Source organism: Solanum verrucosum, unplaced genomic scaffold, assembly GCF_900185275.1.
Source record: "Solanum verrucosum unplaced genomic scaffold, falcon-dt-bn FXZP01000032.1, whole genome shotgun sequence".
NCBI classification, from domain to species: domain Eukaryota; kingdom Viridiplantae; phylum Streptophyta; class Magnoliopsida; order Solanales; family Solanaceae; genus Solanum; species Solanum verrucosum.
This window is the reverse complement of record NW_026020569.1, coordinates 3,255,929-3,271,952: the sequence shown is the minus strand read 5'-3', so window position 1 is coordinate 3,271,952 and position 16,024 is coordinate 3,255,929. Positions and strand designations below refer to the sequence as shown.

The following is a 16,024-nucleotide window of genomic DNA, read 5'->3' as shown; positions in this document are numbered from 1 at the left end:
AACAAAAAAGACATGGCCCTAGCTCTATGATCTTTGATAAAAAACGTAATTTACAATTGCTATCTCCGATCTCCACTATTATAAGTTAAATTATATAGTATTGCAAAATATGTCCATGATAGAAATGACTTCGTAAGTTACTTGCAAAATTATTTAGATGTTAAAAATGGCAATAATATAAATAAGTTTTTGACGTACGAAATATTTTAATTTTCATTACACGTTATACTTTAGTCATTCACCCTTATAATGATTAAATCGTTTTGTATTTATCCCTGATTAGAAGAAGTTCTAACTTCAATAGAATAAATGATAATTATAAAGTTATAAATCATAGCAAATAGTCGAATAATTTAAACTTTTTCCACAAAATATTTCCACGCAAACCTACTCAACTTCAAAATTAAATATAAATATAAAAATAAAAGATTTTACTAAACGTAATAAAGGAATGAATGTCAATGGACTATATTTAAATATTCAAACATTTTATCTTACAAAAATGTTACAAGATTAAATCAATTATAATGAAGTGTTAAAAATTTATTAATAAATATATTTATTTATTTATTGTAAATATCAGTGTCAATTTTATGTGAGGAAAAAGGAAACGGGGATGTTCCGGAAAGATGCTTTGCTTAGATACGTCTCCTCCGGAAATCTGTATACAAAGTTTGGACGTCACCCCTTACATTACATTACTTTACTTTATTTTAGTGTTATCCGTTTCCCCCTTTCTCTATATTTCTGCTTTCTTCATACTGTTGCTCTTCTTTGACTCTTTTCCAACTGTCTTAACTTCTCCGACTGCATAACTCTGCTCCGGCGCTTCTCTTCATCGGAAAATGTCTTACGACTATCTCTTCAAGTACATAATCATCGGAGATACAGGTTAAACTCTCTTTCATCTCTTCATTTTCTTTTTGTTTAGTTTACTCTGCTTTTTTTCCTATTTTGAAACCCTAATTGACCGTACGGATTACTTTATTTGAACAGGAGTGGGAAAATCGTGTCTGCTGCTGCAATTCACAGACAAGAGGTTTCAGCCGGTGCATGATCTCACCATTGGAGTCGAGTTTGGGGCTCGTATGGTCACCATTGACGGCAAACCTATTAAACTTCAAATTTGGGACACTGTAATATATTTTTCCGCTTGTTCTCTCACCAATTAGCTTTAAATTTTAACTGTTTTCGCAGTTTGATCGCTTTCTTCGTCTCGCATTGAATGCTTGGTCGCTGTACACGTATCTAAAATTAGAAATCATACGTCATTAAGTACAGTAACACTTGAGAAACGCTTACACTGATCAGAAGTCTCTATTTAACTTGGTGCTGCTCTGATTACTGTTCTTCGGCTTCTCATTCAATCCTGTTCTCCTCTGCAATCACCACAGATTGTATTGCTATCAGTTTTCCTATCCTTGCCTCAAAGTAAATAGACAAAGGGAAAACTAATTATATATTAAGCATCAATCCTTTTAGGAAAATTCGATAGGTGTGTAAAGTGAACTAGGTACAGTCTTTTCGAGTCCTCTAACAATAGGAGAAGGATCAGCAAACTTGCTGACCATGCCTCTTGGTCTCTATTCTGAGTAAAACTTTGACATCAACTCTCTCTGTCTTTGCTCCTGGTCAAACTTAGTGAAAACTGCACCATCATTTACACTTTAATGCCAAAATTTTAAGGATAAAAGTTTTGTACTATCATACATATCTGAAGAAATGGAAAGGTAGGTTCTAGGTGATGCAGGATTGCACGAGTGCCGGTCTCTGCACACAATGTTTCTAGTAACACTTCTTCATCACTTAGCTTGGACATGATGCTGGTACAAACATTTTAAGGCTGAATGGCAAATTTGCAATTGAGTATTATTTTTAAGAAAGATTGGAGTTAAGTTTTTAATTTCCTATGTTTTATTTGTGTTCATCGGTGAATAGTTGTTATAGATCATCTTATGTAGAGTTAATTACATTTCCTTGAATTAATCCAGACTTGAGTACCTATGACCTAGTCCTGCATAGTTTTAGGGGAAAGTGCTAGGTAAAGTTCTCAGGTTGTTTGGTCGCTTTTCATTACGAGTAGGAAGACATGTTTCGAGATGGTTGTTTGTTTGTGACCTAGTTTTTAATTCACCTGTCCATAGCATTTTTTGATAAGGACGTGTCCATAGTGTTTCATGCATTCTGTATAGATGATATCAAGTTAGAAGCCATGCAACTTACTCATGGTCTTAAATAAGTAGCACAGTCAGACCAAGGAGAGGACTCTCCATCTGCGAATATAGGGTTGGGGTTTGAGTCACCAAGGGTACAAAGTGGGAAGAGTCATTGGTATCTCCTGGGTTGGAATTTATTTTTTTGGAGTAGGGGGGAGGTGGGGGAGTTTTCTACCATGTCAAATATGTGTGCTGAATCAAATTTAAGTATGATGCTACACATTTCCTGTCTAACCCTTGGTTGTTCGTTGTTCAAACAATCAACTTAACATAGACTGATGTTAAACTGACGGTTATCTCTATGTTAAAAGACAACCTATTTGATGCTTTAACTTCTATCCTTTTTCACTTCTTGATGGTCAAGTTGATGACCCAAGGGTCTACGGGGAACAACCTCTCTACCCCACAAAGGTTGTGAATTGTGACAAGGGTTCGGTCTGCGTACACCCCACCCTATTTGTGAGATGACACGTCAAGTTGATCAACATTTGGACTTAAATTGGATATAAGCTAGTCTTCTCTTTGAATTTGGTTTGAAGAAACTACATGTATGTATTACAAGGTGTTTCGCTTTAAACTGCTGTCATATTACATTAACTCTAAGAAACTACATGTATGTATTATGAGGTGTTTCCCTTTTAATTGCTGTCATATCACTCGTATTACATTAACTCTTGGTCAAATGTTGCATTTTCCAACTCTTGGATTGTGGAAGAAGGGACAAATGCTATGCAATGAGGGGATATACGTGTACTTAATAATTGTGGATCACTCAGTATCTTTTTTATTCAAATTAGTTTCTTATTCTATCAGCATTATGTTTGGACTTTGATCTAATTCAATTACAGTGATCTATAACTCTCCATCCCTCCATGCACCTTTCTTTCTCTAGGCTGGGCAGGAATCTTTCAGATCCATCACCAGGTCATATTACAGAGGAGCAGCTGGCGCACTTCTGGTTTATGACATCACCAGGTATAATCCTATTGCTGTTTGCATTTGTACACATACAACCTATGATAGCTCACACGTAAACTTGCATTTGCTTCTTTGAATAATCTGGTCACTATCAGCGGAGAAACTTGTTGTAAGAGAAGATTTTACTTTTTCCCTTTTTATATATTTTTTTGGGGGGGCTGTTGCCTTTTCAATTGCCAAGTCCTCTTGCACAGAAGCCCTACTTTACTGTAGAGGCAAAAATTCTTGAGATGTCAAGCAGGTCTCTGATCGTATGAAACACTAATTGAGGATTCCTGTAGACATTCCACTTCCCTTCAAGTCATTAATATGCAGAAATAAGATATTTAAAACTTTAACTTAGGATGTGTTTGGTGTTGAGGAAAATATTTTCCATTTAGGAAACTTGTTTTCCTAGAGACATGTTATCTAAAAATATTGACCAACCCTCCATTGCAAACACACCAAAAATGTTTTTTTCAATTTTCCATGTTTGGTTGGTCAAAGTTTTGGAAAATTTTCTCTAGGAAACAAATTCTTCAAAAATGAGGAAAATGACTTCCATGATGGAAGTGGCATACCACACTTATTGCATCCTCCCCACCCTCCAACACGCCCCATCCCCATAGTCCCTCATCCCCTACCCCTCTACCCCCACCTCTTATAGTATTTTCCTAGATAATATACAAAATGCTTTTGGATAATAAATTTTTGCATATATACCAAATACAAGAATATAAGTATCAAACCTCACGTATTTTGTATGGAAAACATCCCCTCCCTACCAAACACACCATCTTGTGGACTAAATGGGCGATACTTTTGTTGTTGCAACATTATTTGATGAACTTTACTTGTTAAGCCAAATCATTCCAATTGGCTGTAGTTTACCGAAAGTGACACAAATAACTTTAGAATTTTTGGCTGGACATGGAAATTATGAGTAGTTAGCATATTAATTGTATGAACTAATGAAGTGTGCATCATTGGTGTATCATGTACATATTTTAGCAGATTGTAATAAGAGAAGTATGTTCGGGATTTCACATACTGAATATTGGATTCTTGGAGTAAAATTATACTGACAAGTTGAATAAATTGGAAACTGGTAACTTGACAGGAATATTTTCCATCAGATTAGTTAAGTCAGTGTGATGATTCTAGCAGAGCACTAGCTCAGTTGTATCAGTGCCTATATGATCACATTTACACATCTTGCGGAATGATTGTCTCCAATGGTTCTAGTATTTAATTCTGATATTCATTTCCCGTATGATTTTTCATCAGCATTTTGTTAAAGCTAGTAATTGTTCTGTTGTCTAGGAGAGAGACATTTAATCACCTAGCCAGCTGGCTTGAAGATGCTAGGCAGCATGCAAATCCAAATATGACTATAATGCTGGTAGGAAATAAGAGTGATCTGTCTCATCGAAGAGCTGTCAGTAAAGAGGAGGGAGAACAATTTGCAAAAGAAAATGGGCTTTTGTTTCTTGAGGCGTCTGCTAGAACTGCTCAAAGTGTTGAGGAGGTATACATATTAGCCGGTGCCCATGGCATCTCTTATATACTATGTCGCTTTTATCAAATTCCATTGAAGCTATTTCTTAAACTAATGCAATGGATTCACAGGCCTTTATACAGACTGCTGCCAAGATACTTCAAAAGATCCAAGAAGGTGTTTTTGATGTCTCCAACGAGGTAAACAAATAGTTTTCCGTGTAAATGTATGAAGAGGCATTTTCATCATTGCTAATTGTGTACTGCTTTCATGAGCATCTCGTTTTAGAATCTGTGTGAGTAACTAAAATAGGATAAGATCTTTTGTTTGCAAGCTCTGGATATGGGCAACTTAGATGGGTGAAATCGTTGTTTAGTTGGTTGTAAACTAACTATAAATGGAAGGGTAAGTTTTAGTGGGCCTGATATTTTGGGTGTCCCAACCAAGGAGTTGTTTCCGATCTGCTGTACACAGTTATCCTTTTTTTACCCCTTGGGATGAACGTTATCATTGATACATTTTCTAACATACCTCACTTGCTACTGTTGCAGTCATCTGGAATCAAGGTTGGTTATGGGCGTACGCAAGGTCCAGCTGGTCCAAGGGATGGAGCGGTTGCTCAAAGAGGTGGATGTTGCAGCTAGTGTACAATAGGGGTCCTAATTGTAATGATACTCATAAACTTGCTTTGGTCCTCACTCAACTAAGTTACTAGACTTGTACAGCTCAAATTCAGTTGACTCAATTTACTCATATTATTCAGAGTAAAATAGGTTCTTATGGAGCTGTTAATTCCAGTACATGTGATGTTTGAGTTACATTCAATGTTAATATAGTACATGGATTGAGTTGAGCTCCGTTTGTTTTGATAAGAGCCTCTTGTAGGATCCTATCTCCATTTCACATTGCTTTTAAATTGTTGTCAAGTTCTCTTCTACAAATTTATCATTCGTAGAGTTAAGATTACTGTTACCAAACACCAGTAGATTAAATACAGAATCCAATGATCTTTGCTATTTATTACTCATCATATCTGAGAGGAGGCAGGTTTTTCTTCCAAGCCCTGAAAATTGGCGGTGATAGGGCTTATATTGTTGTTGCTCCGTTGATATTAGTATTATTAATATGGTTATTTCAAAAGGATGGTAGAAATAGAGTTAATACCGCCTGGTAGTCTTGACAACTCGTCACCAACAATCCCTTTTTATTGTTTAATTTTGACCCTCCGATATCATAAAAATTTATTGACTCAACTAATTTAAATTTACATCTTAAAAATCACTAAATACGCTCATAAAAAGAAGTTAAACATAGAAATATCTATCCATTTATCTTTTGAAAATGACTTCTTCTTTTTTTTCGCGAGAGAGTATTAAATGCATGATGCATGTATGTAGACAGAGATTTATTTTGCTATATATGTTTTCCACTCATTTTTTGTGGTTAACAGGGGAAGCACATTCAGAAAATCACTTCATATTGAAGTTGATCAATATGCCTATTTGCGAAGTTCGACCACACAAATGAAAAGGATCAAAGAATAATGAAATTAGTACATATTGAGGTATGAAAGATCGCTATCTGACTACGTTTCTTCTTTACCAAAAAAAAATTGACTACGTCTCTTATGAGTTATTCTTGGAGTCCGATATTTAAGTCATCAGAGTTTTATTGATGTCACAGCAGTTAGGCAAATGTTAAATCCTTGGCTGCAGAGTGCAGCTGCCACTGCCAGGCAAGCATACAGTAATTACTTTTGCCAATTCCCAACACCTACCTATCTGTGGTCCGTCGCTTATTTTAATCATCAAATCCAAAAACTTGTAATCACCATTAACATTCATCATCTGGGAAATTAACCATGGCATGTCATAATCGTTTAGTAGTATCTGTTTTCGATTTATCCTAATTAATTTGAATCTAAGTATTTTGGCACGTGGAATTCACCCAATTTATGATAAATTATATTTTTGTGTAGTAGAGATCGAAAATAACATCGAGTTAAATCGGCATCCCACACACTCCACGTATGAACTTACACCGGGTTTGTTTGTAGTAGTAGAGATCAGCCAAATGCTAAGCTTTTACCATAAAATCCAAATAATCTGCCGATACTTGAAGAACAAAACGCATGCAAGGAAATTAATGGATGCTAAAACGAATGATAACTACTAATCGTAATACCTAGCGGAACCTACTGATGAGAATCCATTAGGCAGGTAATCAGCTCCGGTGACAGTTTTCAGATAGAGAGATTTGGGATCTTGGGCACAAATTTTCAATGGAGTCGGAGAGACCTGCATAAACATGTAATTCCCAGCAAAAAGATCCCCAAAATGTGACTGGCTTTCCTTCAACCTCTTCAAAATTTTATCCAGTGCAGCCACGATTAATCTAGATTTTCTCCTTAAGAATTTCTTCAAGCTGGGTACCTTAATCCTCAATCGCTTCCTCAGATGCACTTTTCTGAACGAAGACGGCTTTCTCCTAAGCTGCCCAATTACCTTTTCTCTCAGGTGTATTAAATCAATATCTTCATCTTCGAAGTAGCTGCTATCTTGTTTGAGTTTCTGGTAGGGAATTCGATTGACAGCGGTGTATGCCATTTCCGAAACAGAGCTGAAAGTGAAACAAACAGAGTAGTAAGAAGGTTAGAAGAAAGTGTCAACTCATTCTCTTTAATAACATATTTAACTAGAAATCTCAAATTTAAACCTGACAGTTGAGCTTCTTCCGATATAGATTGTGAGTGTGTTCCGAGTATGATGCGATTATATGAAGAAAAATGTAAACTAGTAAAAAGAAATTATTTATGCTGTCAATGTATATCGTACCAAAAATGTAGTGATACAGCTTGTGGGGATTGTCTTTGTCATTGAGAAAATATATGGTGTGTGTTTGTCATTAACGCACAACTACATTGTGGGGTTGTAGGTATGCAGTTTGTTGCGTGCATTAAATGCAATTGAAACACCACCTAAAACGAGGCTTGTGGATAAGTAAGTGGCACTTGAAGACAACTATTCACGTCACTAAAGAGGTGGAATCAAAATTTGAGCGCTTAATAGTAGTGTCTTTTTAATGGGTTAATTAGCACTTGTGGGGCTAAGATTCTTTTATAACTATAAATGTATGATTATTCGTCTTTAAAGTCACATTATGGTCGGATTTGATTGCATCATCCTTCAGAAACGGTGAGTAGTAATCCTTTTAATATCAATCATAAAATGTGATGCAAATCACAAACCTATGAAAAGAATCAAGAAAATCCAATCTAATTTCAATTTTGAAAAGAAGTTGTGGGGAAGATATTAAGTAATGGAAGAATTGTTGAAAGGGAAATTTTCTTTCTTAAAATCTAAACCAGAAAAAACAGAGGATATACAGTAGTAGTTTGTAGTACTTGTGGATGTAGTAGAAGTATTTTTGTTCTATGGACCATGCTCCATTTTTCTTGTTACTCACTACCATTTAGTGCAAATTTAAATATTTATTGTGCAGTGCACACCCAAAGATAAAATCTATGTACATTTTACCTTTCAAAATTTTACTTATAAAATTATACCATCAAATATGTTGTAGTGAATTGTGATGCCCAAACATATAGGGGGACACTTGTAATAAAAGCAAAAGAGTCGATTATTATAAAACTCACCTCGCATTAAGGATACCCGGTGCTATTGTTGTAAGATTAATCATTTTACTGTATTTAATTTCTTGATTATTTTATACTAGCTTGTAGCCTCTAGACGTTGTTGTAGCAAGGAGAGTGCCTACACTTTGTTTAGGCATGTGGGGATGTAAATAATTGAGGCGGTACGGAAGGCTAAAGCTATTAAATACTTCTATAGTAAAATTCAAAGAGTAATTAGACAACTGATAATTTTAAAAAAGCCTTGTAATATTCAACCTATTTCGACAACAAAAGAAATTCTACTTGAACAACATCCCATTATTTGTTTTATACTAGACTTATTGCCAATTTCATTGCTCCTTCTTATCTTTTTATATAATAGTGTCCGACCAAAGCTATATCCACTTAATAAAATCTAAATATTCTCTTCACTTCATCAACCACTAGACCACCACTCCCTTATAAGCGGATAATTCCACAGAATATATGCTTACCGCTCATAAGCAACATATACCAAATAATCGTGTCCACCAAAACTTAAACAGATGGAAAGAAGAAATCACCTTCTCGCTCTTTCTTATTATATTCTTGTTCCTGAATCATATTTTTCTTCGTTTGCACATGCTCTGGTGGGAAAATAGTCGGTACATATTGACACTCTATGTATTAGGTCTAGTAGCAGCACAAGACTCTTTAAAGGACACTGCACAATAAACAGTTGATTTACAAATAATCTGATTCTAGGGATCTTGAGCTTCTATTGTTGGAAGTAAAGTAATTTGGCAAAAGCAAAACACAACAAGAACCAAACCATGTACAGAAGGAAATCGCATGGGCACAAGGCCAAAGCCATATCCAACAAATAAAAAAATCAGCTTCATCACCATGTTTCACATCCAAACTGATCAAAAAGCATTGCAGGTTGGAGCAGCAAAAGGAATCAGGGAAAAACAAGTAAGCTCAATAGAGCTTTATTCTGGTTTGAATTGAACTTCGACATATTGGGCAATTCTCAAGCGCTCTCCCACACTCACAACATGTCTGCATCAGGAACACGATATTGTTAAGTCGCAACAAGGTCTAATTTCCTCAAAACATCTGGCCTGCTCAATGGGAGGGGAAAAAAAGGTACCTGATGCCCACAGCCAAAGGCCATGTCTTTTGGGTTAGTAAGACAAATGGGGCAAACCTGCACAATGACGGAAAACATTCATTCCAGACAACTCGCACGGTTTATTTGTAAAACCAGCAACAGAAGATCAAAAGAAACTGAATTGCAGCAGTATATAGCAAATGTGACTTTTATGGTTTACCTGATTGTCATATGTAGAACTGGGAGCAGTGTAGGGAGAACTTGGAGCAGATGGAGCAGTGTCAACTGGGCGAGCACTGTCATAATAAGAACTTGAAGTCGGCTGAAAATGTGGTGCTGCATCGGCAGGGCTTCCATAACCGTAATACGAGCTTGCAGGCTGCTGAAAACTCGGTGCACGTGAGGTCTTTGAGCCACCGACAGAACTTGCCCCATACATAGGAGGAGGAAGAGCTACCCTATTGGGAGATTTTCCACTTTGTCCACTGCAATTAAGAAATTAGAAGATGTCATCACCTATATGACAGGGGAGGTCAGGAGAGACGTATAGCAGAATGAAAACAAAGAAATACATGAATAAATAGGCAGAGTGAAATCTGACCCCAGTAAGTTAAGTTCCATCGTCGCTTTGTATTGTGCAGGAATTTCCATCAATGCTGAAAGCGCAAACTCCGTCTCCTTTCGAGATTGAGGCACATTTTTGGCCATTATCTCCGTGAAATTGACGAACTAGAAAAAGAAATTATCAATTAAACCACATAAAAGGAAAATGTTCCTAGACAAGCAATAAGAGACACCACAATTAGACCACCACCACCAACCTGGAAATTATCGAAGTCCCTAGCAGGAATATTATCATCAAATTCCTTCATCATATCCCAGGGCCCATCGCCAACCCCAACCAGTATAATTGACAAGGGAAACTTGCTGCACGAAATAAGACAATGCACTCTGGAATTTGAGCACAAGTATGAAAAAGCAGCATGTAACAGATCTAAAAGATTTTATAAATACGAATGCCAGTCAGCACAAGGAAACTAGAGGTAAGTACCTTGCTTGTACGATTGCATCCACCGTTTTCTGCTCCTGCGGACTTAATTGTCCACGGCCAGTATCAACACTTCTAGTTACCTGAACAGATATAGAAATGATAGTTATAATATACAGTTCTAATACACTCAAATATGACCAGCAACAAGGAAATCCAACTAACTCATGCACTATGCAACTAAAGTTAAGTTAATCTGTGCCAGTGTGCTATTCGTTATTGTTCTTGTCTTGAATTTGGACAGAGATGTAGATTGATAAAACATCTTACCTGCCCATCTGCAATGATTAATAGAACATGGTACTGGCCTCCACTCTGTTCAACTATTGTCATGGCCATTTCAATGACCGGGGCGAATGATGTTGGTCCTGCAACAAAATGAGAAGGTATCTAAGTAAACTCAATCAATTACTCAGTCTAACACAGTAGAATTGGCTGTAGTAGAATTTAAACCTGCAAGCTTCAGCTGGGGGACAATTTCTCTGTAACGTGACAGAACTTCCTCAAAACCATTACAAAATCTTTCATCGGGAAAGAAATTGAATACATCTTGATCATGAGTTGATGCTGTCAAAAAATTATCCACATGGAACAAAATATTAATCTCGTACTGAGCATATCTGAAAGAAAAGTTCTATGGATTAAAAAGAGAAGGCGCATAGAGTTACCATCTCCGAATCCAAAACAAGGAATCAAGTTATCCTCATCAAATGCCGCTAAGGTTTTTCCAATTATGGAAATGGCTTGCTCATATGGGTTCAAATTCTGCCCAATGTGATGTAGGCTCCGATTACCAAAAGACCTCTTACCTAAAGAGCATATGCCCACTTTAGACTATTGAAAAATATAGCATGCAACTAATCAGAGAGGCAGGAAACAGAAGAACAAAGCTTAACCTGTCCATTCATTGCTCTTGGTGAAATCAATACCCACAATTAGATTCGAAGACTCCAAGCCAGCTCGTGCAAGGGCTTCAGTCACCTGATTAAAAATAAATTTGCATTTTTGTCATACATAGTTTTCATAAAAAAAATTTATCATATATAAAAGGTGAAAAAGCATGAGCCAATGTCCTTAAAAAGGGGTCACTAAAATTTAAAAATTCTATGATTCTTACAGCATTCACTTTTCTTGAACTGTTAAATAAGCATCTGATATTTTTTTGATAACCGAGAAATCCGCCTGTGATCCACCGCCCTTTGGACCAATCACAGCCTTCTAAACTCGGTGGATAATGGGCCCGCCCCTCTACCCTTCTCCACTTAAATACCGGGCTTCACTTTGCATGGTGTGGGGCTTGAACCTGCGACCTAAGTCACAAATCCTCCACCTTTTGCCACTCGAGCTAGGCCTTGGGGGCATAAGCATCTAATATTAAGATCTACAATAATCAAAATTACACCTCTATGGAAGTAGGACAGATAAAAAGAGCAAAGCTTTTCAGAGGAAGCATCTTCCTGCAGTTATCTGCAGAGGCGTATCCAGGATTTTGAGATGATGGGTGCACTATTATAAAAAAGTTGATCTATGATATAGTTTGATCGGTTCGACATTTAGGTATGAAAATAGTTAAAATTTTAAAATTCTAGGTCTAAAATTAATACATATATATATATATATATATATATATATATATATATATTAAATTAATTAAAATGCCAAAAGTGCTATTAATAACCACTTAGAGAAGTGTTATCTAATTTTAGAAAGAAAAATAAAATAAGATAAATATAAAATTCAAATTTCTAACCTCTCAGAGAGAGGTGCACCCAGTCATAATCGCGTTATGTGATACTCCGAGTGTGGGTTCACACATCTATATTTCAATATTTTTTAAAAATATAACACTACTATATATAATCTTGGGAGGGGACCATGGGTTCACGTGAACACGGTGACCCCCCCTTAGATATGCCTCTGGTTATCTGGTCCATCATCATTCACCCCCTTTCCCCTTCTATTTCCATATGCAATCTTATTTCCAGGATCCCCTTGAAAATAGTGTCTATGAAGTTTTAGTGCTTGCACACACGTAGAAATTTATGATAATAAAAACTCCATGTATCCCAACTCCTAGATAGCTTTTCTTGATTCAGTTGTCAGACGCACCTTAATGGGTGAATGCAACTGCATTCAACATAATATCCAGCGTAATCCCACAAGTGGGTCTAGATAGGGTAGAGTGTACGTTAACCCTACTCTACAATAGGCTATTTTCTTAAAACCCTCAACCCAAGTAGCACATTTCAAAGCAGTTTCAAAATAGGAATATGGTAATAAAAGTAGTAGCTAGGGAAAACATAATATGATAACTGAAGAAATGAAAACAACCCGTGCTAGAAGTACCAAATTATGAATTATGATGGAGTGCATCACAATGTTAATAGTAAAGTCTAAAAGGGTTGGCAGAAAAATAATAGAGAATTGCTGAAAACATCCAAACTGCTTCATCTAAGTAACTTATCTCTAATCCATACCTCATCCAGGGAATTATAATTGTCTGCAATCCTCGAGTATCTCCGGTCAAGCCTTGGTCGTGGAGCATGAGTATGAGGCAGAGATTCATGTTCATGAGAAGCATAATTGTGTTGGGGCTGTGGAGGAGGATAATTCTGTTGGGATGGTGGTGGTGGTGCATAAGAAGGAACAGCCGCCTGCTGTGAGTAACTGTAACTATCTTGAGGATAAGCAGTTTGAGGATAATCGTATTGATTCCAAGAAGAAGATCGAGTCGACGAAGCTTGCCTCCAACTATCCTCTCTTGAACTCTTGCCACCCATCAAAGTCAACTTATCTACAAAATTCCCAACTCCCTTAAGCCAAAAAAAGAGAACTTTTTCTAACACAATCAATCAAAAAGGGCCTGTCAAAATCAATCAAAAAAGAAAACCCAATTGGTACACCAACAATCTGAATCTGCTATCAAGAATTACAGAAAGTGGAAAAGAGGGTTTTTATACTGTGTACAAACAACTGAAGTTTCTAGATAGGTTCTGAATCTTGATTCTTGAATATTACTTCTTCACGCGGCAGGTTAAGAAGAGAAAGGCGGCTAGCAAATTGAGACTTGTAATCATTCAAAACCGACTTTGGCACTTCTACATTATCCTTTTACAAGCTACGCTATTACGACAGCAGGATAACAGTAAGAAACAAGAGAGAAGACACGTAAACACTAAAATAATACAAACCCAAGACGTAAAATCAACCACTAACTTCCATGGAAAGTTAAAAAAAAAACCCCAGAAAATGATAGTCAATTTAAGCAACGGGTTTCACATTATTCAATCGAAAAACGGCAAAAATTGAAGAGTCAAAAGGGTAAATAGAGAGAGAGATTGAGAGGGACAAACCACATACCTTAAAAACATTGAAAAAACAGAGGATGTGCAGCAATTGGAGTTGTGGGGTTTAAAAGCTTGTGATTATTGGATTCTAATGCTGGATCGAATCGAATCTGTTTGAAAAAAAATGCAGTATCAGAAAGGGAATACACTTTTTTTCGATAATCAAAACAGTATGTGAGTAACTTTTTGAAGGCACATGGAAGTTTCGTCGTTAGGTCACGGGTGAAAAGTTGGGTATTCTTTTATTAGTGGAAAAATGATTAAAAAGTAAGTTACTTAACTTTCTTTAAATACCATCATTATCAATTAGATAGCAAGATAGGGTCCATTGGCTCTAGCTCCTCTTATTTTAGTTGCCATGCTTTCTTTTGTTTTTCTTGTGCCATCTCATCCTATTTTTCATACTAATAATCCTAGAATTACTCATATAATTTCTTGTCTATTAATTTTATTTAGTAATATTTTGTTATAGATTTTTTATTTAAATTGAAGGTCTACCAGAAATAATATATGAAAAATTATCTGGAAGAGTATCTTTTTAGTAAATAATTACAGATTTTAGCGATATTTTTTATTTATTACCATTTATAGCAATACATAGCAATATTATGATAATCTGCAATATGTATTAAAAGTGATTTATTTATGTAATATATATATTATAATTGTTTTAAAATGTATCATGTTTGTTTGTTAAGAGATTGATGCATTATATTAAAATGTGTGATAAATGTATTATCCATTAATAAAACTTGTATTATATGTGTTTTATAAATTTTGTAATATATGTTAAAACTGTGTTATAAATGTATTAAAAGTGATAAGTAGAAAAAAAATTATTATTACTATAAATGATAAATATGTTCTTAATATTATATATTATCGTATAAAATATAAATAAAATTAGTATACATTTTATCTTTTCAAAATTTCACTTATAAAATTAGAGAGATATACATTGATCGTTGTTGTTGTCCCGTCTCATCATGAAAGCCGGACTACTTGTGGGAAGAAATGGTTGAAAAATCATTAGATAGGGAATATATTAAATTATTGGGACTAAATAAATGCAAGAGGTAAGTAATTTGTTGGTCAGACTTATCTTTAATGCAAAGATATATCAAGACAATAATTAGATGGTCAAAGTAATCTTAAAATCTGAAAATATTGAAGGTGTGCCGTATTTAAAAGTCAAAAACTCCTATTTTCCATGAAATGTTAATTAGTCTCCTTTTATTAATTACAAAATAATGTTCATAACACCTTAACTAAAAATAGTGATGTTTGTGTCAATTTACAAATATCAATTATTTTATTAAGTAATCCCTCTGTCCCTAATTACTTGTCCACTTTTTTTTTTATAGTTGTTCCCAATTACTTGTCCATTTTGACAAATCAAGAAAGGACAAATTTTTTTTACCTATTATACCCTCAATTAAATGACTAATTACTTTGAAAAATGTAGAACTTTTCATCCATTTCATAATTAATAGGGGTAAAATGGTAAATTCACTACGTCATTAATTGATTTCTTAATAGGTGTGTCAATTCAAAAGTGAACAAGTAATTAGGAACAGAGGGAATAACATATGACTCTTGAAATATTTTAAATTCTTGATTTCTGAATATTTTCGTCCACTTCATTGATTACTAATTTAATTGGCTCGGATTTTAAAAGGTAAGTGCTAATTAGTCCCAGTGCCTTATTCATAAAGGGACTCTTTCTTTTTAGCTCTTGAATGAGTTCTTTAAATGTTTTTATTCCTTTTTTAATTAATTTGAAGTTGCTTAGACTTTGTAAATAGTGGGAAAATTTAGTATAGAAAATGAAAAAGTAGATTGAATTATGCAACTTAATTAAGTATATATTGTTGCAACAACAAAAGGTAGTTCATCCTCCCCTGCCTTTCTTTTTGTCTTTATCTTTAAAATATGCCGTGAATTGCTCCAACCATATTCATAAAGTTTTAAGATTAAAACGTGCCATTCATGTGCTTTTTCCTTTGGTAATCATCATGTAACTTAGAGAGATTTTTAAAAAATATATATTTTCTGATAGATCATTTACACTTGCATATTTTCATGATATATTCCTAAAAAAAATAAAAAATACATTAATGATGTATATAACTTAAACAGTTTGATTTATTTTACGCTTATATTTTCTTTCATTGTTGTTTCCTTTGCAAGTCAAATCAAAGAAGGATGTTTGATTGCAACGACTTTTGGAT

General features: G+C 35.0%; 4 protein-coding genes across 4 annotated transcripts in view; 1 reads left to right on the top strand and 3 right to left on the bottom strand.

Moving 5' to 3' along the window:
- Positions 1-16,024, bottom strand: part of LOC125811031 (uncharacterized membrane protein At3g27390-like) — a 112,987-nt gene that overhangs the window by 65,036 nt on the left and 31,927 nt on the right. The window lies entirely within an intron of this gene.
- Positions 639-5,518, top strand: LOC125811046 (ras-related protein RABB1b). The gene is made up of 6 exons (XM_049490536.1): positions 639-891; positions 997-1,136; positions 3,109-3,191; positions 4,497-4,701; positions 4,803-4,871; positions 5,223-5,518. Exons 1-6 carry the CDS (start codon positions 846-848, stop codon positions 5,313-5,315), a joined length of 636 nt encoding a protein of 211 aa, XP_049346493.1. The 5' UTR covers positions 639-845; the 3' UTR covers positions 5,316-5,518.
- LOC125811051 (uncharacterized) lies at positions 6,828-7,290 on the bottom strand. The gene has a single exon (XM_049490540.1). The coding sequence runs from the start codon at positions 7,275-7,277 to the stop codon at positions 6,843-6,845; it is 435 nt and encodes a 144-aa protein (XP_049346497.1). The 5' UTR covers positions 7,278-7,290; the 3' UTR covers positions 6,828-6,842.
- On the bottom strand, positions 8,837-13,279 carry LOC125811033 (E3 ubiquitin-protein ligase RGLG2-like). The gene is made up of 11 exons (XM_049490522.1): positions 12,924-13,279; positions 11,343-11,427; positions 11,115-11,255; positions 10,900-11,013; positions 10,717-10,814; positions 10,450-10,529; positions 10,220-10,325; positions 10,000-10,127; positions 9,619-9,883; positions 9,438-9,494; positions 8,837-9,346 (listed from the first exon to the last, which is right to left on the bottom strand). Exons 1-11 carry the CDS (start codon positions 13,224-13,226, stop codon positions 9,266-9,268), a joined length of 1,458 nt encoding a protein of 485 aa, XP_049346479.1. The 5' UTR covers positions 13,227-13,279; the 3' UTR covers positions 8,837-9,265.